Below are 23,091 nucleotides of genomic sequence, written 5' to 3' on the forward strand. Positions count from 1 at the left end.
GAGTGTTGTTTATGTCATTGTATTTTCTGTCTTTGAGTGTGGTGGCTGTGTATGTTGTTTATGTCACTGTATTTGCTGTCTGTGTAAGTGTGGTGGCTGTGTATGTTGTTTATGTCACTGTATTTGCTGTGTGTGTGAGTGTGGTGGCTGTGTTGTTTATGTCATTGTATTTGCTGTCTGTGTGAGTCTGGTGGCTGTGATAATGTCAATGTATTTTCTGTCTGTGTGAGAATGTGTTTGTCACTTTTTTGTTGTCTGTGCGAGTGATGTCATTGTATTTTCTGTCTTTGAGTGTGGTGGCTGTGTATGTTGTTTATGTCACTGTATTTGCTGTCTGTGTGAGTGTGGTGGCTGTGTATGTTGTTTATGTCACTGTATTTGCTGTGTGTGTGAGTGTGGTGGCTGCGTGTATGTTGTTTATGTCACTGTATTTGCTACCTGTGTGAGTGTGGTGGCTGTGTGTGTGCTGTGTATGTCGTATTTTCTGTCTGTGTGAGTGTGGTGGCTGTGTGTGTTGTTTATTTTCTGTCTGTGTGAGTGTGGTGGCTATATGTGTTGTTTATGTCATTGTATTTTCTGTCTTTGAGTGTGGTGGCTGTGTGTGTGTTGTTTATGTCACTGTATATGCTACCTGTGTGAGTGTGGTGGCTGTGTGTATGTTGTTTATGTCACCGTATTTGCTGTGTATGTGAGTATGGTGGCTGTGTATGTTGTTTATGTCACTGTATTTGCGGTGTCTGTGTGAGTGTGGTGTTTATGTACACTGTATTTGCTGTCTGTGTGAGTGTGGTGGCTGTGTGTGTGTTTATGTCACTGTATTAGCTGTATATGTGAGTGTGATGGCTGTGTATGTTGTTTATGCCATTGTATTTGCTGTGTGTATGAGTGTGGTGGCTTTCTATGTTGTTTAGTTCACTGCATCTGCTGTCTGTGTGAATGTGCTGGCTGTGTTGTTTATGTCACTGTATTTGTTGTGTATATGTTTATGTCACTGTATTTGCTGTGTATGTTGTTTATGTCACTGTATTTGCTGTTTGTGTGATGGCTGTGTGGGAGTGTTTATGTCACTGTATTTGCTGTCTGTGTGAGTGTGATGGCTGTGTATGTTGTTTATGACACCGTTTTTGTTGTCTGTGTGAGTGTGGTGGCTGTGTGTGTTGTTTATGTCACTGTGTTTGCTGTTTGTGAGTGTGGTGGCTATGTGTTTTGTTTATGTCATTGTATTATGCTATGTGTGTGTGAGTGTGGTGGCTGTGTGTGTATTGCTTATGTCACTGTATTTTCTGTCTGTGTGAGTGTGCTGGCTGTGTGTGTTGTTTATTTCACTGTATTTGCTGTCTTTGTGAGTGTGGTGGTTGTGTGTATGTTGTTAATGTCAATGTATTTGCTGTGTGTGTGTGTTATGGCTGTGTGTAATGTTGTTTATGTTACTGTACTTGCTGTCTGTGTGAGTGTGATGGCTGTGTATGTCGTTTATGTCACTGTTTTTGCTGTCTGTGTGAGTTTATGGTGGCTGTGTGTATGTTTATGTCACTGTATTTGCTGTGTCTGTGAGCGTAGTGGCTGTGTGTATGTTATTTATGTCACTGTATTTGCTGTGTGTGTGAGTGATGGCTGTGTGTGAGTGTGATGGTGTGTATGTTTATGTCACTGTATTTGCTGTCTGTGTGAGTGTGATGGTTGTGTGTGTGTGTTGTTTATGTCACTGTATTTGCTGTGTGTGTGTGTGTTGTTTAGGTCACTATATTTGCTGTCTGTGTGAGTGTGATGGCTGTGTGTGTTGTTTATGTAACTGTATTTGCAGTTTGTGAGTGTGGTGGCTGTGTGTATTGTTTATGTCATTGTATTATGCTCTGTGTGTGTGGTGTGGTGGCTGTGTGTGTTTATGTCATTGTATTATGCTATGTGTGTGTGTGTGGTGGCTGTGTGTGTTGTTTATGTCATTGTATTTGCTGTCTGTGTGAGTGTGATGGTTGTGTGTGTTGTTTATGTCACTGTATTTGCTGTGTGGGTGTTGTTTATGTCACTATATTTGCTGTCTGGGTGAGTGTGATGGCTGTGTGTGTTGTTTATGTAACTGTATTTGCAGTTTGTGAGTGTGGTGGCTGTGTGTATTGTTTATGTCATTGTATTATGCTCTGTGTGTGTGGTGGCTGTGTGTGTTGTTTATGTCATTGTATTTGTTGTCTTTGTGAGTGTGGTGGCTGTGTGTATGTTATTTATGTCACTATTTGCTGTATTGTGTTGTTTGTAATTGTATTTGCTGTCTGAGTAAGTGTGGTGGCTGTGTGGACGTGTTTATGTCACTGTATTAGCTGTATGTGTGAGTGTGATGGCTGTGTATGTTGTTTATGCCATTGTATTTGCTGTGTATGTGAGTGTGGTGGCTGTCTATCTTGTTTAGTTCACTGCATTTGCTGTCTGTGTGAATGTGCTGGCTGTGTTGTTTGTCACTGTATTTGCTGTGTGTGTGAGTGTAGTGGCTGTGTATATGTCTATGTCACTGTATTTGCTGTGTATGTGAGTGTAGTGGCTGTGTGTATGTTGTTTATGTCACTGTATTTGCTGTTTGTGTGATGGCTGTGTGTATGTGTTTATGTCACTGTATTTTCTGTCTGTGTGAGTGTGGTGGCTGTGTGTGTGTGTTTATATTGTATTTGCTGTCTGAGTAATTGAGGCGGCTGTGTGTGTGGGATGTGTTAAAGTGAATGTAAAGTTTAATGAATAAGTGTCCAGTATCTAAAAATACTCTCAAAAACAGGGGTCCTTTCATTTATTAAAATTTACATTAAAGCTTCTTTTTTAAAATACTTAACTTTTCTTTATGGAAAGCATACGGGTGATCCTCCGCCCGCAGCTCCTGCTATAGTTAGCAGATTGATGACGAATCTGGGTTCAGACTGGTGTACATCATCCGTGTGAGACAGGATGCAGTCTCAGAATTGTGATGTCATCACTTATTATTTAAAGGGCCTCTGTTCAGTATGCTTTGCCTTTGCGTTGTCTCAGACCTGTTTGTGAGAGCTCCTGTGTATTACCTGGCTGTCTGGCGTCCCTCCTGGTTCCTGATCCCAAGCTTGTTCCTGACTCTGCTGTTCTCCTTGTTCCTGATTCCGGCTCGTCTGACTATTCGCTTTGACTCCTGACTCGGCTCGTCTGACTACCAGTTCTGGTTTTGATTTCTGGCTTGTTATTTGACTTGTGGACTTTTTATTATTTTTTGCTATTAATAAAGGTTATTTTTGCACTTCTTGTCTCTGATTCCTGGCACCCTGACACAGAGGTATTGCAAGACCAGGGGTCTGATCTGATGTGGGGGACAGAGGGATTGCAGGAGGGGTCTGATATGGAGGAACAGAGGTATTGCAAGACCAGGGGTCTGATCTGATGTGGGAGACAGAGGGGTTGCATGTCTAGGGGTCTGATGTGGGGGAACAGAGGTATTGCAAGACCAGGGGTCTGATCTGATGTGGGAGACAGAGGGATTGCAGGAGGGGTCTGATATGGAGGAACAGAGGTATTGCAAGACCAGGGGTCTGATCTGATGTGGGGGACAGAGGGATTGCAGGAGGGCTCTGATGTGGGGGAACAGAGGTATTGCAAGACCAGGGGTCTGATCTGATGTGGGAGACAGAGGGATTGCAGGAGGGGTCTGATATGGAGGAACAGAGGTATTGCAAGACCAGGGGTCTGATCTGATGTGGGGGACAGAGGGATTGCAGGAGGGCTCTGATGTGGGGGAACAGAGGTATTGCAAGACCAGGGGTCTGATCTGATGTGGGAGACAGAGGGATTGCAGGAGGGGTCTGATATGGAGGAACAGAGGTATTGCAAGACCAGGGGTCTGATCTGATGTGGGGGACAGAGGAATTGCAGGAGGGCTCTGATGTGGGGGAACAGAGGTATTGCAAGACCAGGGGTCTGATCTGATGTGGGGGACAGAGGGATTGCAGGAGGGGTCTGATATGGAGGAACAGAGGTATTGCAAGACCAGGGGTCTGATCTGATGTGGGGGACAGAGGGATTGCATGTCTAGGGGTCTGGTCTGAAGACTCTACTGTTCAGGGATGCATACAACATACGCTAACCTTTTCTAACCTCAGTTCCTCTACTCCTTTGTTATCCCCTTGAACCCCTTTAGCATGTCAGCTTCTGAGTCCAGTTGTTTGTAGATATTCGTCATGAGATCTGATTTACAACAGTGAAATTCTTGGCAGGGCCCTCTACCGACTTGTATAAATGTTACTTGCGTATCATACCTGTTTATAGTGCTGCAGAATCTGTTGGAGCTCTAGAAATAACTGAATATAATAATAATGTGGCTGAAAGAGGGGTTGCAAGACTAGAGGTCTGGTATGATGTGGCAGGCAGAGAGAATGTACGACAGGGATTTTGGCATTTCAGCATTTCACAGGAAGAGGGGCTGTAGGAAAGTGATATGGGCATCTCTGACACAAACAGAGGGGCTGTAGGTCAGGGATTTGGGCATGTGAATAGCACAGGGGCTGTAGGATATGGATTTGGACATGTGGCAGACATAGGAGCTGTAGGACATGGATTTGGGTATGTGGTAGACAGAAGGATGTAGGACAGGGATTTGGGCATGTGGCAGGCAGTGGGGCTTTAGGACAGGGATTTGGGCATGTGGCAGACATAGGAGCTGTAGGACATGGATTTGAGCATGTGGCAGACATAGGAGCTGTAGGACATGGATTTGGGCATGTGGTAGACAGAAGGATGTAGGACAGAGATTTGGGCATGTGGCAGGCAGTGGGGCTTTAGGACAGGGATTTGGGCATGTGGCAGGCAGTGGGGCTGTAGGACAGGGATTTGGGCATGTGGTAGACAGAGGGGCTGTAGGACATGGATTTGGGCATGTGGTAGACAGAGGGATGTAGGACAGGGATTTGGGCATGTGGCAGGCAGTGGGGCTGTAGGACTGGGATTTGGGCATGTGGCAGAACGACAAGGATTTGGTCATTTGTCAGACAGAATGGCTGTAGGACAGGGATTTGGGCATGTGGCAGACAGAGGGGCTGTAGGACATGGATTTGGGCATGTGGTAGACAGAGGGATGTAGGACAGGGATTTGGGCATGTGGCAGGCAGTGGGGCTGTAGGACTGGGATTTGGGCATGTGGCAGGCAGTGGCGCTGTAGGACAGGGATTTGGGCATGTGGCAGACAGAGGGGCTGTAGGACATGGATTTGGGCATGTGGCAGACAGAGGGGCTGTAGGACAGGGATTTGGGCATGTGGCAGAAAGTGGAGCTGTAGGACAAGGATTTGGGCATCTGGCAGGCAGTGGCGCTGTAGGACAGGGATTTGGGCATATGGCAGGCAGTGGCGCTGTAGGACAGGGATTTGGGCTTGTGGCAGACAGAGGGGCTGTACAACAAGGATTTGGGCATGTGGCAGGCAGTGGCGCTGTAGGACAGGGATTTGGGCATGTGGCAGACAGAGGGGCTGTAGGACAGGGATTTGGGCATGTGGCAGGCAGTGGGGCTGTAGGACTGGGATTTGGGCATGTGGTAGACAGAGGGATGTAGGACAGGGGGGCTGTAGGACTGGGATTTGGGAATGTGGCAGGCAGTGGGGCTGTAGGACTGGGATTTGGGCATGTGGTAGACAGAGGGATGTAGGACAGGGATTTGGGCATGTGGCAGGCAGTAAGCTTTAGGACTGGGATTTGGGCATGTGGCATAACGACAAGGATTTGGGCATGTGGCAGACAGAATGGCTGTAGGACAGGGATTTGGGCATGTGGCAGACAGTGGGGCTTTAGGACAGGGATTTGGGCATGTGGCAGGCAGTGGCGCTGTAGGACAGGGATTTGGGCATGTGGCAGGCAGTGGCGCTGTAGGACAGGGATTTGGGCATGTGGCAGACATAGGAGCTGTACGACAAGGATTTGGTCATTTGTCAGACAGAATGGCTGTAGGACAGGGATTTGGGCATGTGGCAGACAGAGGGGCTGTAGGACATGGATTTGGGCATGTGGTAGACAGAGGGATGTAGGACAGGGGGGCTGTAGGACTGGGATTTGGGAATGTGGCAGAACGACAAGGATTTGGTCATTTGTCAGACAGAGGGACTGTAGGACAGGGATTTGGGCATGTGGCAGACAAGGATTTGGTCATTTGTCAGACAGAGGGGCTGTAGGACTGGGATTTGGGCATGTGGTAGACAGAGGGATGTAGGACAGGGATTTGGGCATGTGGCAGGCAGTGGGCTTTAGGACTGGGATTTGGGCATGTGGCAAAACGACAAGGATTTGGTCATTTGTCAGACAGAATGGCTGTAGGACAGGGATTTGGGCATGTGGCAGACAAGGATTTGGTCATCTGTCAGACAGAATGGCTGTAGGACAGGGATTTGGGCATGTGGCAGACAAGGATTTGGTCATTTGTCAGACAGAGGGGCTGTAGAACAAGGATTTTTCATGCAGCAGACACATGGGCTTTAAGACATGGATTTGGGCATGTGGGAGGCAGAGGGACATCAGGAAAGGGATTTGGGCATTTGGCAGACAGATGGGCAGTAGGACAGGGGGTTCAGGACTAATGTATCATGTGAGCATGAGGCTGACAGCGGTTAGAAGCAGGCATAATGTATCTGGATGAAGATTACAACCATAGAGTGTTCAGTGACTCATGTGTCACTACCTGAAGTTTGTGTTGTAGAGTTCCCCATCCATTCCCACTAGCGCTCTGCTGTCTGGTCCCTGGCCTGGCTCCTCCCTACTGCACGTGCAAGTTATGGCTCCTCCCCCTAGTTGGTACCAAGCCCAGTAACAAGCAAACCCTATTTACATAACCACGCCCATATCATATTATAGCACAACGCCCTTTGTTTTTGTAATCTGATTGATTTGCATAACCACAATACGTAACGTATGGGCCTTGCCCAGTATTCCCTCTACCTTTCATGGATTGGTTGAGCCGGTTTTCTTAGTTCAGCCCCTCTCTAGACTTTATTACTTTTCTGATCCCGCCCTTTTCACTGTTCTAAACTGTAATTGGGTTTTCTTCTGCTTCTGGACCCGCCTTTTTTAAAGCTTTCCTTTGTGATTGGTCGTGCTGTTCTCTATGGCTCTGTCCTATTCTCTGTTTGTTATTGGGAATCTGGGATTGGTTCTCCTCTCTAGCACCGCCTCGCATACCGCTGGCTACTGACCTCAGTTCCTGGTGGCTCACAATCACGGGTTGTGCCCGGAGCCCGTGGAGGCCTGGGCAGTGTGGTCACAATGATGGAGCCGCGGGAGGTAAAGGATCGAATCTTGGAGAACATATCGCTGTCTGTTAAAAAGGTACCGGAGAGAAACATATGATGACCCACGGAGTGAGAGGCCTGTAGGAAAACACAGTTATAGAGTGACAGAGAGAGGCCTGAGGGGAGATAAGTCAGACAGTGACAGAGAGGCCCAAAGGGGACAGACACAGGCAGAGATGTGTATGGGAAAATACTGTGTCAGAGATACACAAGGGGAGAGAGGGTCAGAGATGCACAGGGGGAGAGAGGGTCAGAGATGCACAGGGGGAGAGAGGGTAGGGAGATGCACAAGGGGAGAGAGTGTCAGAGATGCACAAGGGGAGAGAGTGTCAGAGATGCACAAGGGGAGAGAGAGTGTCAGAGATGCACAAGGGGAGAGAGAGTGTCAGAGATACACAAGGGGAGAGAGGGTCAGAGATGCACAAGGGGAGAGAGAGTGTCAGAGATACACAAGGGGAGAGAGGGTCAGAGATGCACAAGGGGAGAGAGAGTGTCAGAGATGCACAAGGGGAGAGAGAGTGTCAGAGATACACAAGGGGAGAGAGAGTGTCAGAGATACACAAGGGGAGAGAGGGTCAGAGATGCACAGGGGGAGAGAGGGTAGGGAGATGCACAAGGGGAAAGAGTGTCAGAGATGCACAAGGGGAGAGAGTGTCAGAGATGCACAAGGGGAAAGAGTGTCAGAGATGCACAAGGGGAGAGAGAGTGTCAGAGATACACAAGGGGAGAGAGGGTCAGAGATGCACAGGGGGAGAGAGGGTAGGGAGATGCACAAGGGGAAAGAGTGTCAGAGATGCACAAGGGGAGAGAGTGTCAGAGATGCACAAGGGGAGAGAGTGTCAGAGATGCACAAGGGGAGAGAGTGTCAGAGATGCACAAGGGGAGAGAGAGGGTCAGAGATGCACAAGGGGAGAGAGGGTCAGAGATGCACAAGGGGAGAGAGAGTGTCAGAGATACACAAGGGGAGAGAGGGTCAGAGATGCACAAGGGGAGAGAGAGTGTCAGAGATGCACAAGGGGAGAGAGAGTGTCAGAGATACACAAGGGGAGAGAGAGTGTCAGAGATGCACAAGGGGAGAGAGAGTGTCAGAGATGCACAAGGGGAGAGAGGGTCAGAGATGCACAAGGGGAGAGAGAGTGTCAGAGATACACAAGGGGAGAGAGGGTCAGAGATGCACAAGGGGAGAGAGAGTGTCAGAGATGCACAAGGGGAGAGAGAGTGTCAGAGATACACAAGGGGAGAGAGAGTGTCAGAGATACACAAGGGGAGAGAGGGTCAGAGATGCACAGGGGGAGAGAGGGTAGGGAGATGCACAAGGGGAAAGAGTGTCAGAGATGCACAAGGGGAGAGAGTGTCAGAGATGCACAAGGGGAAAGAGTGTCAGAGATGCACAAGGGGAGAGAGAGTGTCAGAGATACACAAGGGGAGAGAGGGTCAGAGATGCACAGGGGGAGAGAGGGTAGGGAGATGCACAAGGGGAAAGAGTGTCAGAGATGCACAAGGGGAGAGAGTGTCAGAGATGCACAAGGGGAGAGAGTGTCAGAGATGCACAAGGGGAGAGAGTGTCAGAGATGCACAAGGGGAGAGAGAGGGTCAGAGATGCACAAGGGGAGAGAGGGTCAGAGATGCACAAGGGGAGAGAGAGTGTCAGAGATACACAAGGGGAGAGAGGGTCAGAGATGCACAAGGGGAGAGAGAGTGTCAGAGATGCACAAGGGGGAGAGAGAGTGTCAGAGATACACAAGGGGAGAGAGAGTGTCAGAGATGCACAAGGGGAGAGAGAGTGTCAGAGATGCACAAGGGGAGAGAGGGTCAGAGATGCACAAGGGGAGAGAGAGTGTCAGAGATACACAAGGGGAGAGAGGGTCAGAGATGCACAAGGGGAGAGAGAGTGTCAGAGATGCACAAGGGGAGAGAGAGTGTCAGAGATACACAAGGGGAGAGAGAGTGTCAGAGATACACAAGGGGAGAGAGGGTCAGAGATGCACAGGGGGAGAGAGGGTAGGGAGATGCACAAGGGGAAAGAGTGTCAGAGATGCACAAGGGGAGAGAGTGTCAGAGATGCACAAGGGGAAAGAGTGTCAGAGATGCACAAGGGGAGAGAGAGTGTCAGAGATACACAAGGGGAGAGAGGGTCAGAGATGCACAGGGGGAGAGAGGGTAGGGAGATGCACAAGGGGAGAGAGTGTCAGAGATGCACAAGGGGAGAGAGTGTCAGAGATGCACAAGGGGAGAGAGTGTCAGAGATGCACAAGGGGAGAGAGTGTCAGAGATGCACAAGGGGAGAGAGAGGGTCAGAGATGCACAAGGGGAAAGAGTGTCAGAGATGCACAAGGGGAGAGAGAGGGTCAGAGATGCACAAGTGGGAGAGAGAGGATCAGAGATGCACAAGGGGAAAGAGTGTCAGAGATGCACAAGGGGAGAGAGAGTGTCAGAGATGCACAAGGGGAGAGAGAGTGTCAGAGATGCACAAGGGGAGAGAGAGTGTCAGAGATGCACAAGGGGAGAGAGAGTGTCAGAGATGCACAAGGGGAGAGAGAGGGTCAGAGATGCACAAGGGGAGAGAGAGGGTCAGAGATGCACAAGGGGAGAGAGAGGGTCAGAGATGCACAAGGGGAGAGAGAGGGTCAGAGATGCACAAGGGGAGAGAGAGGGTCAGAGATGCACAAGGGGAAAGAGTGTCAGAGATGCACAAGGGGAGAGAGTGTCAGAGATGCACAAGGGGAGAGAGAGGGTCAGAGATGCACAAGGGGAGAGAGAGGGTCAGAGATGCACAAGGGGAGAGAGAGTGTCAGAGATGCACAAGGGGAGAGAGAGGGTCAGAGATGCACAAGGGGAAAGAGTGTCAGAGATGCACAAGGGGAGAGAGTGTCAGAGATGCACAAGGGGAAAGAGTGTCAGAGATGCACAAGGGGAAAGAGTGTCAGAGATGCACAAGGGGAAAGAGTGTCAGAGATGCACAAGGGGAGAGAGAGTGTCAGAGATGCACAAGGGGAGAGAGAGTGTCAGAGATGCACAAGGGGAGAGAGAGTGTCAGAGATGCACAAGGGGAGAGAGAGGGTCAGAGATGCACAAGGGGAGAGAGAGGGTCAGAGATGCACAAGGAGAGAGAGAGGGTCAGAGATGCACAAGGAGAGAGAGAGGGTCAGAGATGCACAAGGAGAGAGAGAGTGTCAGAGATGCACAAGGAGAGAGAGAGTGTCAGAGATGCACAAGGGGAGAGAGGGTCAGAGATGCACAAGGGGAGAGAGAGTGTCAGAGATGCACAAGGAGAGAGAGGGTCAGAGATGCACAAGGAGAGAGAGGGTCAGAGATGCACAAGTGGGAGAGAGTGTCAGAGATGCACAAGTCGGAGAGAGGGTCAGAGATGCACAAGGGGAGAGTGAGGGTCAGAGATGCACAAGGGGAGAGAGAGGGTCAGAGATGCACAAGGGGAGAGAGAGGGTCAGAGATGCACAAGGGGAGAGAGAGGGTCAGAGATGCACAAGGGGAGAGAGAGTGTCAGAGATGCACAAGGGGAGAGAGAGGGTCAGAGATGCACAAGGGGAGAGAGAGGGTCAGAGATGCACAAGGGGAGAGAGAGGGTCAGAGATGCACAAGGGGAGAGAGAGGGTCAGAGATGCACAAGGGGAGAGAGAGGGTCAGAGATGCACAAGGGGAGAGAGAGAGAGGGTCAGAGACAACAGTTAGAGATTCAGGTTAGGGGAAGAGACAGTTAGAAAGAAAAGAGGGTTAGAGACAACCAGAGAGTGACAGACAAAGGGGAGAGAGCGGTTGTCAAAAAGTGACACACAGAAAGCAAACTGGCGGAAGAGACTGAAAGACAAAAGCGCAAGGAGATAAAAATGGAAAGAGGAAGACAGTGACATAAAGGGACAGGGGAGAGAGGGACATTCTCTACACTGCTTCTCATCATATGAACCTGTGCATGTGTTGTGTTCCCTGTGACATCTCATTTGTGTTAGCTCCTGGAGTTGCTGTGGCAGATGACGATGTCTTCATATTACTTGAATGTGTGGAGCAGACCTTTAGCTTCCCAAATTATTTTCAGAAATCATCAGAAGTGTATAAACAATTGTTTGCCGATATGTTTTTCACACTCTGTGCTGTACTTTTGTTGTGTAAATATGAGAACAGTTTTGTGTAGGATACTTCGCCTCTAAATATATTCCTATCCTGTACTAATGTACTATTGTGCTTTTTAGATATTGAAAGATTAATTATTTGTTTAAAATATATTGTTGTCTAAAAAAAAATAATAATCCAATAGGCTGCTGACTGATTATTTTTGGCACAGTTCTTGGGGTGTAAGTGAAAAGTTTTACATTTTGTTATTATGCATTTTATTGAATGAAGCCTTGGTGACCAGTAAAAGCCCCAGGATCCTTAAAAGTTTGCAATGGTTTTATGGAGGTATACAAATGCCTACTCTTTATTAGCAGTAATGCAAATATCTGCATGCAAAACAAAAACCTTTAAAACTGCCAATTTACATTGGTTTGCTGTTTATCTTATCACCTCTTGCATGGATCAAGCAAATCACCATGTGAAATGCTCATAGGTGAGGATTCACAATGCTGCAGGGTGTACTCCAAGTTTTCCAAAGCAATCAATAAAAAAAAAAGTAACATCAAATTTGTAGGTAAATTACAAGAAAAGCAGGCATTATTAATAAGAAAAATACAATGCAGATTTTTTGTTGTTGCTATGAATAAGTGTTTTATGAGCACAGTTTGCGTTTAAAGGGACATACGATTTCAGCCCAATTCTACTAATGTGTGAGACTATTTAAACCTCTTTTGTATCAAGATTGGTTCCGTGCACACGTACACACGCATTGCGTTTCATATCTGCACTGGTGTAAGCACAGAGATAAATTATGCACATAGCAATGGTAAAATATATATTTTTATTTACTCGATGTTGCAAAGTGCTATTGACTTCTGTCATTTGAATGTCATTTTAGCCTGTGAAGTATTAAAGTCCACTATGTGTGTTAGGTGAGAATGTAACAGAGTTCAGTCGCTCTGTTCAGTAATGAAACCCTTGTTTCTGGTGTAGTCAGTCTCGTCTTTTCTTTACCAGATTTATATAGTTCTATTTCTGTGAAAATGTATTTTGGCTTCAGAACTACATTACATTTAAGGCTAAAAGCCGCAAGAAAAATCTGTGTGGAATCTGACAAATATAAATCTGAGTAGCTGAACAGGGGCATTATATTGTACCACCTATGGTCAGATTGTACCACCGGCGAGGGAGTTGAACTCCTGGGATAATGAGACTAGTTATGGAAAACAGACTTGTATGTATTTATTTATAGATATATATTGCTTGATCCCCTGCATCCATATATTGTTTTATTTGTATATCACAGGATTGTGTAGTTTTTGTTAACGAGACAAAGGAATGCCTGGATAAACTGTTTGCTTATTTACTGAATGAGTAGCCTAGAGTGCTTCCATGAAATGTTTCTGGTTGTTTTTTACTGGCACAAGCTCTCAGCTGACCATCAACCATTTATTAAACTTGCACAAATAAATGTCATGTAGCTGGGAACTTGGGACTATATATTTTTTTAATGCAGGACTTGACAAACCCAGACGCCAGGGAGCCACTGGATTCTTAACAATTAGACCCTGGTTTAGAGTCTCCAAGACACCTATGGATGCCCCCCCCCCCCTGCTGGATGCTACCAGCAACACCTTAAAATTTAACTTGGTTGGATTCTTTCTTCAGATGTGAAATACAAATCCATCTTTTATTGGGTTATTATATGAGAGAGACTTCCAGTTCTATTTTGATGTTATGTGTGTTAAAAAAAAAAAGATAGCAAGAGAACAAAGAAAAAATGATAATAGGAGTAAATTAGAAAGTTGCTTAAAATTGCATGCTCTATCTGCATCATAATAGAAAAATGTGGGTGTAGTATCCCTTTAACATGTGGTTGCTAAATGAACATTGCACTGAACATTTTTCTTCCCTTTAATCTGCTTCCAATCATCATTATGACCTGCTGAAGTGTATTGCATTGTTTACATATATCTCCTTTACCTTTATTTAGACATTTGAAATAGCTGACGTTGCCCGTTGAAGGACAATGTATACTGAAAGTATGAATATTTTTTATTATTATTATTTTCAGTTACTCTCATTAATAAGTTCATTAAAAACAAATTGTAAACTACATAACAATCTACCTTCATATCTGAGAATACTTTTGCAATGAATAAAACAGCTTTATTTTGCCAAATGAACATATTATTTTATGGGGGGTTTTCTTGTCACTAATTTCCCTGTCCCCCCAGAACAAACCCCCCCTCCCTTGCTAACCAATCACAAACTAATACACATATATAGCATGAACCATATTTGCACATGTGCAGTTAAAGGGCCATAATACCCAAATGTTTAAACACTTGAAAGTGATGCAGTATAGCTGTAAAAAGCTGATTAGAAAATATCACCTGAACATCTCTATGTAAAAAAGAAAGATATTTTACCTCAAAAGTTCATCAGTAGCCACCTCCCATTGTAAAGGACTTCTAAGCAGCATTTTAGTGTGTCTGTCCTGGGACAGCTGAAAGGATGAGCCTCGTGAACTCTCATATTATTTCACCAATCAGGTAAAGGAAGCTTACTATGAAATCTCATGAGAGTTAAGTCAAATCTCATGAGATCACAGTAAGAGTTCATGACCTCAGCACTGCTGATGCTGATTGGCTGCTGTTTATTTCTTCATTTTTTTACCTGCAGCTGGGAGCAGCTGAGTATAACTTTTTACACAGAACTAACTCTGCTGAGCTGAGCTTTCCAGTTTACTTCTATTATCACATTTGCTTCATTCTTTTGTATCATTTTTTTTGAAGGAGCAGTAATGCACTACTGGTTGCTAACTCAACACATGGTTGAGCCAATTATAATAGTTATATATATGCAGCCATCAATCATCAGCTAACACCCAGGTGCTTTGCTGCTCCTGAGTTTACCTAAATAAATCCTTTAACAAATGAAGGAAGCAAATAAAACAATTGAGGTCAGCACCATTTAGTTATTGTAGAACTACATTTTGAGGAACTAAAAGCGAATCTAATTTGATCTCATATTCATACATTATTCTACAACAGGAGCAAGCAGTGTTGGTTCGGGCTTGGATGTTAGCCAGACCCATGAGGTGCAACGCAAACCTCATGTGATCAGGGATGTGTTGTTCGGAGCTTGACATATCCTGGCAGCCAAGTTGCCGTTGCTCGTAAGATTTCACTCCTGGCTTCTGATTGTGTATATAGTGATCTGGCTCCTAAAAAATGTGACTACCGTCTCAATATTCTTGTGGAATCCTTCATTTTAAACCAACATTGTGATTATTATTGTTTTCATTTTATTTCTATAGTGCCACAAAATTACATAGCGCTTTTTTTATTTCTTCTAATTGTATAGTGGCTATATTTTCCACTCATTGACTTACAGTAGAATGTATTGTTTTTTTTTTTTTAAAAAGATCAGATAGCTGTTATGATTTTTAGTTTGAAGGTGGACGATTGCTATCAAATGATTTGATCTGGAGTAACTTCTCTCTGGTCTTGCCTGTGTTTTAGACCTATGTAGTAAAACTGGAAAGGGCAGACCCTGCTGTTTTGGTTCTTTTAATAGCTTAGTACACGTTCTGGCAAGTCATTACCTCTGATTAACAACCATAATCACATCTCAGCCAACTACAGCCTGTTCGAACTTATTAACCCAATTTTATCTCTTGGGTGCAATGCATTTAATGCCACTTTGTTTTTTTTTGGTGTCCTGCTTTCTTGTATCAGAGGGAGGCAATATCATGTATTGGTATTTAACAATGAGTTAAGCTGTCTATGAAGCCCTTGGGGACATGCTGTAATGCAGGGGTTAACATATTTATTTAAGACATAGGATGTAAAAGAGCCAAACATACCATTTTAGGAGCCAGTTAATGATTTTATAAAGAGATAGATGTAGACAAATTAAAAAAAAAAATAGGAGCCACCACTACAATTTTAGAAGCCAAATAAATTGGTTTGTGATTGAAACTGTGTAATTATTTTTGTTGACCCTTGTGCACACATTTTTGGCTGGTTGAAGGAGGCAGTGAAAATGACGGCTAGTTCCTCTTTTACTGTAGATTTCTGGGTCATACAAAGAAAATACATTGCCTTGGTACTTACATCCAACTGTGTAGCTCCATACTGGCATTGCATAAATAGCTTGGGCGTGCAGGCTGCCCTAGGCACAAACATGCTCTTCTTTTAACTGAGGGATGGGCAGCAAAGCGCCAAAGGTTGCTAGAGTGTTTTGAGAGGGAGGGTTATAGTAGACAAAAAAATCCCATGATGCAACGTGCATTTAGGGGTAGGTGATTTAAGTCTATTATTTCACATCTTTTAAAAATTAAAAAGAGGTGCAGCAACAAAAGGTATTAGGGTGTCAGGTTTTAGCAGCAGAAAACATTCAAGGAAGTTCCATACTGCAAATAACAAGCTGAATTGGGACACAAAAATGATTATAAATAGTTTTTAGGCTGTACAATTCATAGGATTTATCAGGTCTTGTTTTAGAAAATTGTAGACACACATTGTTCTATAGTCATGTGATTGTGTTAAGTCCTTTTGTACAATGTTGAGACAGTCTAGGGGGAAGATGCTGTATTCTGCACTCTGATTCTTTACCCCTTAAGGACCAGCGACGTACCCTGTATGTCACTGGCCTTTTTTGGGACTTGATTGTTTTATAGCGCGATCTTGCCACCAGCGTTGAGACTGCTCTATTCCACAAAGCCTGCAGGAGGGAGTCCATTAATAGCGTGTTCTTGCTAGACTTGTGCTATTATGTCCTGAGAAAAACCTTAACGACCAGTGACATACAGGGTACATTGTGGTCATTAAGGGGTTAAGAGCCCTTGAGCTGGATAAACACATTAAGCCAAGATAAGAAAAAATAAGTGTAAAGGTAAATGTGTTAATTCTTTAATGGCTACGCAGGCTTGTAGAGTTGCACAAAAGGGTTAAAAGCTGTGTAAGCATTTTATCGTCCCTCCCAGCATCATAGCTATAAAGGAATCTCACAAAACAGCCCGTCTTGAGCAAGAAGTGAAAGCACTCGGTCCTGAAACAATGGAACAGCTGACACGAAGGATCAAATGTTAAACTGAGCTAAAAAAATGAATTAAGAAAGTTTTGATGATTACTTAAGATATTGAGAAATTCTATTTACGTAAAGACCAGAAACATTGCATTTTTCACAGCAATTAAAAACTTAAACATCTAAACCACAATGTTAGTTGCTGCTCTCAGCTGATTTCCGGAGACTTTAAAATGTCTAATTATCTGAGGAATTAACTCAAGGCCATGAAAAGACAAAAATAAACCTTGGTGCTAGATGTGGGAGTAACAGGTGCGGCTCTGTGACTTGCAGGACAGCTGGAATTGGGATATACTATGCGTTCTGTGTGCAGGTTCTGTGTTCTGTTTGGGACTCGGCCTCACCAGCGATGATAGATCGTCTTGCACTGTACCATGTCCATGAAGTTGGTATTACCAGCACAAAAGGCTTCAATGACCTCATCTGCATGCAGGACCCGCTCGCTCTCTGCTGAGGCTTTACGGGTCAGGCCCTTTGTTTACCACTTACCATAACACCCTTAGTGATGCAACTATTGAGCTCTCCCAAAATATATACAAATATGTGTGCACTCTACTGATAAATATTCAGATCAAAAACAGATGCTAGCAGACTAATAAAATAATTGTAAAGAAAAAAAATAGTCACTATGTAAGTGAAAAATCAAGAATGACAAGGCAGCACTCAGATCCAATAAAGAAAAATATTTTTATTTATACCTCTTCACTGGTGTCAGTAGCACAAAACTCAACCAAATTAGGAAACAAAATTGCATACATTTAAAAATCACACAAAATCAAACAAAGTATATCCAGGCCTGGAAAATAGTGTTGTTCACAAACAGCAATTACAGGGTTAGAAATAAGCACATAAGTGTTTACATACGCTCAAACCCTATAGTGCAATTTAAATACACAGATCCAGACTCCCTATACTGGTAACGAAGGGAGACAGGCAATGTATACAGCTCCTTGAAATTACTATATAGCCAGCAGAACCATGAATGCCAGTCCAAATGGAGCACTTAGTGTTCAAAACACGCTCCACAAAAAGTCCTCAGGGACATATACGGCAAAGTGAGTTATGCTCTGCGCGCTTGTCTGAAGACAGCTTAAAGGGACATAATACTCATATGCTAAATCACTTGAAACTGATGCAGTATCACTGTAAACAGCTGACAGGAAAATATCATCTGAGCATCTCTATGTAAAAAAGGAAGATATTTTACCTCACAATCTCCTCAGCTCACCAGAGTAAGTTTTGTGTAAAAATTTGTACTCGGCTGCTCCCAGCTGCAGGTAAAAAAATGAAGAAATAAACAGCAGCCAATCAGCATCAGCAGTGCTGAGGTCATGAACTTTTACTGTGATCTCATGAGATTTGACTTGACTCTCATGAGATTTCATTGTAAACTTCCTTTACCTGATTGGTGAAATAAGATGAGTGTACAATGCTCATTCCTTCAGATGTCCCAGGACAAACACACTAAAATGCTGCTTAGAAATCCTTTACAATGGGAGGTGGCTACTGAGGAACTTTTGAGGTAAAATATCTTTCTTTTTTACATAGAGATGTTCAGGAGATATTTTCTAGTCAGCTTTTTACAGCTATGCTGCATCACTTTCAAGTGTTTAAACATTTGGGTATTATGGCCCTTTAAGATACAAAAGCCTCACCACGTTGTGATTTCAGATTTCCTGGGTCTCATGTTACTGGATCCTGTATCCACATCGAGTGAAAAAGATCTTTCAGGTACTGAAGAAGCTGTGACTATATTCAAAGCCACAGACTGTGCTCCTCCGTGTTGGTACTGAATATAGCGCCTAGTGTTGCGCCTCCAGGAATGTTGTCAACAAACGTGAATGGCAAACGGGAACCTCCGGACACACTGTAACAACGGCACTTTGGATTAGCTTGTTTGAATGATGCCGGTCTTTAGAGCGTAACACATGACGCTTTTTCCGCCCCTCCCCTTTCTGGGCTAACTTTAGGGTTTTGTCAGAAACAATGTAATATATACAATTGAGTTGAGGATGCATATACACATTGCTGTAGAATGGAAATTATGTTACTATAGATTTAGCAGCCTTAACACTCTGGTATTAATGTTAGCTGGTGGTCCCTTTTAATAACTAAAGGAGGAGCAATAAAAAGGAGGAGTACTTCAGGTGCTTAAAAAGCTGGCTCTGACAGAAACCAGCATCTGACGAAGCCCTAAAGTTAGCCCAACGAGTGGCGAGACGAGTCACGTCTGACGCTCCAAAGAACGTCATTCAAACAAGATAATGGTTACATTGTGTCCGGAGGTTCCTGTTTGCCATTCACGTTTGTTGACAGCATTCATGGAGGCGCGACACTAGGCGCTATATGCAGTACCAACACGGAGGAGCACAGTCTGTGGCTTTGAATATAGTCACAGCTTCTTCAGTAGCCGAAAGATCTTTTTCACTCGATGTGGATACAGGATCCGTAACATGAGACCCAGGAAATCTGAAATCACAATGTGGTGAGGCTTTTGTATCTTAAGCGGTCTTCAGACAAGCGCACAGAGCATAACTAACTTTGCCGTATATGTCCCTGAGGACTTTTTGTGGAGCGTGTTTTGAACACTAAGTACTCCATTTGGGACTGGCATTCATGGTTCTCTGCTGGCTATATAGTAATTTCAAGGAGCTGTATACATTGCCTGTCTCCCTTCGTTACCAGTATAGGGAGTCTGGATCTGTGTACTTAAATTGCACTATAGGGTTTGAGCTTATGTAAACATGTATGTGCTTATTTCTAACCCTGTAATTGCTGTTTGTGAACAACACTATTTTCCAGGCCTGGATATATTTTGTTTGATTTTGTGTGTTTTTTAAATGTATGCGATTTTGCTTTTATTTCCTAATTTGGTTGAGTTTTGTGCTACTGACACCAGTGAAGAGGTGTAAATAAAAAGTACTGCCTTGTACTAAAAAGTAAAAAACTAAAAAGTACTGCCTTGTCATTCTTGAATATTCACTTACGTAGTGACTATTTTTTTCTTTACAATTATTTTGTTATTGAGCTCTCCCAGCACAAGAATAAACGGCAACTTCTGCAGTGTGAATAGGCCCTGCCGCTCCGACACAAAACATGACTGTATCACCAGAGACCAAAGAAATCACACAAGTCTGGTTAGCAAGACTCTTAATACAAGCAGAACCAGTGGCAGGTCAACTGATCATTGTTATGCTTTATATTATGATGATGACAGGTCATGGAATTTTGTAACCCTTGGATGACAGTGGAGGCGGCAGAGTGTTGCAAACTTAACCCAGTCGTTAAATGTAAAGAAAATTAATCAGAGAGAGAGAAATCTTAGGAGCCAGCGAACCTCAATTTCTAGAATTATTCCCTTGGCCAATATCTTCTTGACTATCTGTAAATCTAATCCTCCAACAGTTTTCTGGCTTTTAAATTTGAAATAAAGTTATCAACCTCAGGAACATAATATTGTAAATAAATGAGCTGCGTCCCTTGTGTCCACCCACAGCAGCGTAAAACTAAAATCACTTCATCCTATTTTAGACATTTTTTCAAATTCTAAAACTTCACTTCAATCAAACTAATCCTAAAACCACAGAGTAGAGGAACAGTTTATAGGGGATTTTTTTAATTGTTTCTCTCTCTGATTAATTGTTTTTACCAAGAAGAAATTAATCGCATAGCACATCATTTAGTTTATGCCCAACCTAGCTTTATCTGTCTGTATTTTTTTATATTCTTCTATGTATCCCAATATAAAGGTCACTCACTTTCTCAGAAACATTAAATGGAAAAAAGGGACAACCAAAGATGCAATGGGCTCAATTTACCATTCATATTCTCCTAAAAGTTCTCATAAGAAATAATTCTCCTATTTATCATTAAAAAATGCGCCTAAAATTGGGCAAGTTCGACCTGTAAAATTCTCCTACTCTGTTCTCACTCTCCTTGGAGAACATGTTCTCCAAAAAAAGGGTTAAATTAGATCTTTTTAGTCATATTGCATATAGTTCTCATAATTCTCCTATTTACAAATTTATCATTTATATTCTCCTGGGGAGGACTGAAAGTTCTCTTGCAAGTTCCTGCAGTAAGTTCTCCGTAGCTACAGTGGAGAACAGCATTAGAAATCTATTCTCTACCAGTTGTAGAAGCAGTTACACAAAAAAAGGGCTCTACAAGGTACAAAAATTATCTATAACAATAACAAAGCACAATAATAATGGTTATTGGAGCTCAATAATAGTTTATGATGGAGTGAAAAAAAATATATAATGGAGCAGCGCCAAAATAATATATAACAGAGTACAAAAATGATATCTATTGGGGCATACAAATAAGATAAAAAAAGCGCTAAAATTGAAGAACAAAAACAATGAAAATGTAGATCTATTTTCTTATATGAAAGTTTGCTGAAGAGGGGCGTTAACAAAGCTACTAGGAAGGCTGTATAAAGATTTCTTACAAGATTAAAAACAATATGTGCATAGAATAGATTGCACAGATAAAACTGTGTTCCCTCCGGTCCGTGCTGTGTTGTCAAATTTCCATTGCAATCCTTCACCATAGCCGTTTAAACCAAATGTTAACAAAGGTGCACTATTGATCCTTATCAGCAGGTCCGGTAGAGATTAAAAAAAAAGTTATCTACGCGTTTTGTCCGTATACAATCCGACTTTCTCAAGAGATTGGTATCCATTGAATGCCCTAGCGGCTATTTGAAAGAGCCAATGTACGTTAGCTGTATCAAAATGACCAATCGTAAACCAGGTCACGCTCCCTTTCTCCGTGCTCTATCTGTCCGCAATAAGAGTCAATGCATTTACTAATACCAAAGCCTGCTAAGCACTTCAAAATCTCCACACTGGTGTGTCTCAGATGTAAAGGAAGGAAATTAATTAAAATAAAAAATGTAACATTAATGGAATCCACTTCCCCTTCATTTCACAGAGGAATCAAATGCACATCAATTTATTGTACAATGCTGCTAGTTTACTGCTACTGTTTAAACATGTTTCAGCAGAACTTTCTATGTTCCTCAGGAAGTTATTGGAGTGATAGAAGCAGAATGTCTTGTCTAAACATTTTAAAAGCATATAAAGTGTGTGTGTGTGTGTGGGGGGGGGGGGGATACCCTCCTAGCAATTTGTCTAAGCAAATAGGTTTGATCTTCCCATGTCTAAAGTTCAGAAGTGTATGATCCTTTTTTTCAGGAATAGTTTATATCATACAAAAGGATTTCCTCTACTTTACTTGTTTATGATTGAGTCTCTATTCACAACATTTGTGACTTTCTATGCATATCGCTTTTTGTCAGCGTTCCTTGCTAAGTTTTTGCGTGTTTACATTTTACTCTACAGAGGTTTTGGCTAAAAGCATTGACATTTTTTGAGATCAACGGTGATATAAAACTCAGAGGCAGAACTTTTTTTCACTTTCTGCAATGACATTTTTTTTTTCCCAGTGACAAATTTTCTGCAGGTCATTTTGAAAACAAAATTCCCCTTTTTATAAGCTTGTAAAGTTGTAGACCAGTTTCTATATAGAAGCAACTTCTTCTGACGAAGGCAGAAGGTTCTGGTTAAACAATGAACTAGCATCATTAGTATAATAATCATGGGATACTGAGAATATTGAAGCCCCTAGTCTATGGGAGTTAGTGAGTGCAGTTTATTGCAGTTATATTTTTTTTCACGTTTGTTTGTGTCTCTTTTTATGTTTACCATTGTGCCCTCTTCTCTGTTGTATTTGGGGTTCTGGGAGGTGGCATCAAAGCAGAATGAAGGGAAGAATATCTCAGAGTTGGTATTGGATCTTATTTTATATTTGTATCATTTAATAAACCTTAGCCAGCATAAACACAACATATGTCTGAGAACACAGGAAATACTTTACCCAGGGTACAGTTATACCCACCTGGTTTTTAGATTGGGGGAGTTTTGGTGGGTGAGGATATTGTTCCTAGCTTTTTTTTTTTTTTTTTCCATTGCATCTCAAACTCCTGTTTCTTATCTGTTACAGTTACAAAGTTACTTTGCTGCTTGTGAAGATGAAACTCCTGCCATACGAAACCATGACCGGGTCCTGCAGCGCTTGTGTGAGCATCTGGACCACGCTCTGTTGTATGGGTTAGTGTCTTCAGTGTTTGTATCTGCACAGCAGAAGATAACATAAATCAGTTGTTCAGTGTTCTCCAAAGAAAATGTTGCCAGCCGGGTGGCATTATGAAGTAATGTGTAATATTTTCTAATATTATATCATTTTCTGCTATCCAAAGCACAAATTAATTGCATTATTTAACGTAAATTTAAAGGGACATGAAAACGCAACATTTCTCTTTCATGATTCAGATAGCAGCGGTGTCAAACTCAAATTCATCGGGGGCCGCATCAGCAGTTTGGTCACCCTCAAAGGGCCTCAAAGGGCCGGTTGTATCTAGGACTATGTGTCCACTCTTTATTATCATAATAAATTATTGTCACTGCATTCAATTATTACTGTTTTTTCTAATAATGTGTAATAACTAGCTCTGAAAGCAGAAACATAGTCATATTTACACACACAGACATAAATTCATAGATACACACACAAACATACATTCACACATTTACACACACAAACATACATTTACACACACAAACATACATTCACACATTCACACACAAACATAC

General features: G+C 43.1%; 1 protein-coding gene across 1 annotated transcript in view; it reads left to right on the forward strand.

Annotated features, from left to right (window-relative positions):
- Positions 1-7,128: 7,128 nt before the first annotated feature.
- PLEKHM2 (pleckstrin homology and RUN domain containing M2) overlaps positions 7,129-23,091 on the forward strand; it is an 84,282-nt gene continuing 68,319 nt past the window's right edge. Inside the window, 2 exon segments of the mRNA XM_053690244.1 lie at positions 7,129-7,307; positions 22,442-22,548. Coding sequence (XP_053546219.1) covers positions 7,245-7,307; positions 22,442-22,548 — 170 coding nt within the window. The 5' untranslated portion in view covers positions 7,129-7,244.

Source organism: Bombina bombina, chromosome 8, assembly GCF_027579735.1.
Source record: "Bombina bombina isolate aBomBom1 chromosome 8, aBomBom1.pri, whole genome shotgun sequence".
Lineage (NCBI taxonomy): Eukaryota > Metazoa > Chordata > Amphibia > Anura > Bombinatoridae > Bombina > Bombina bombina.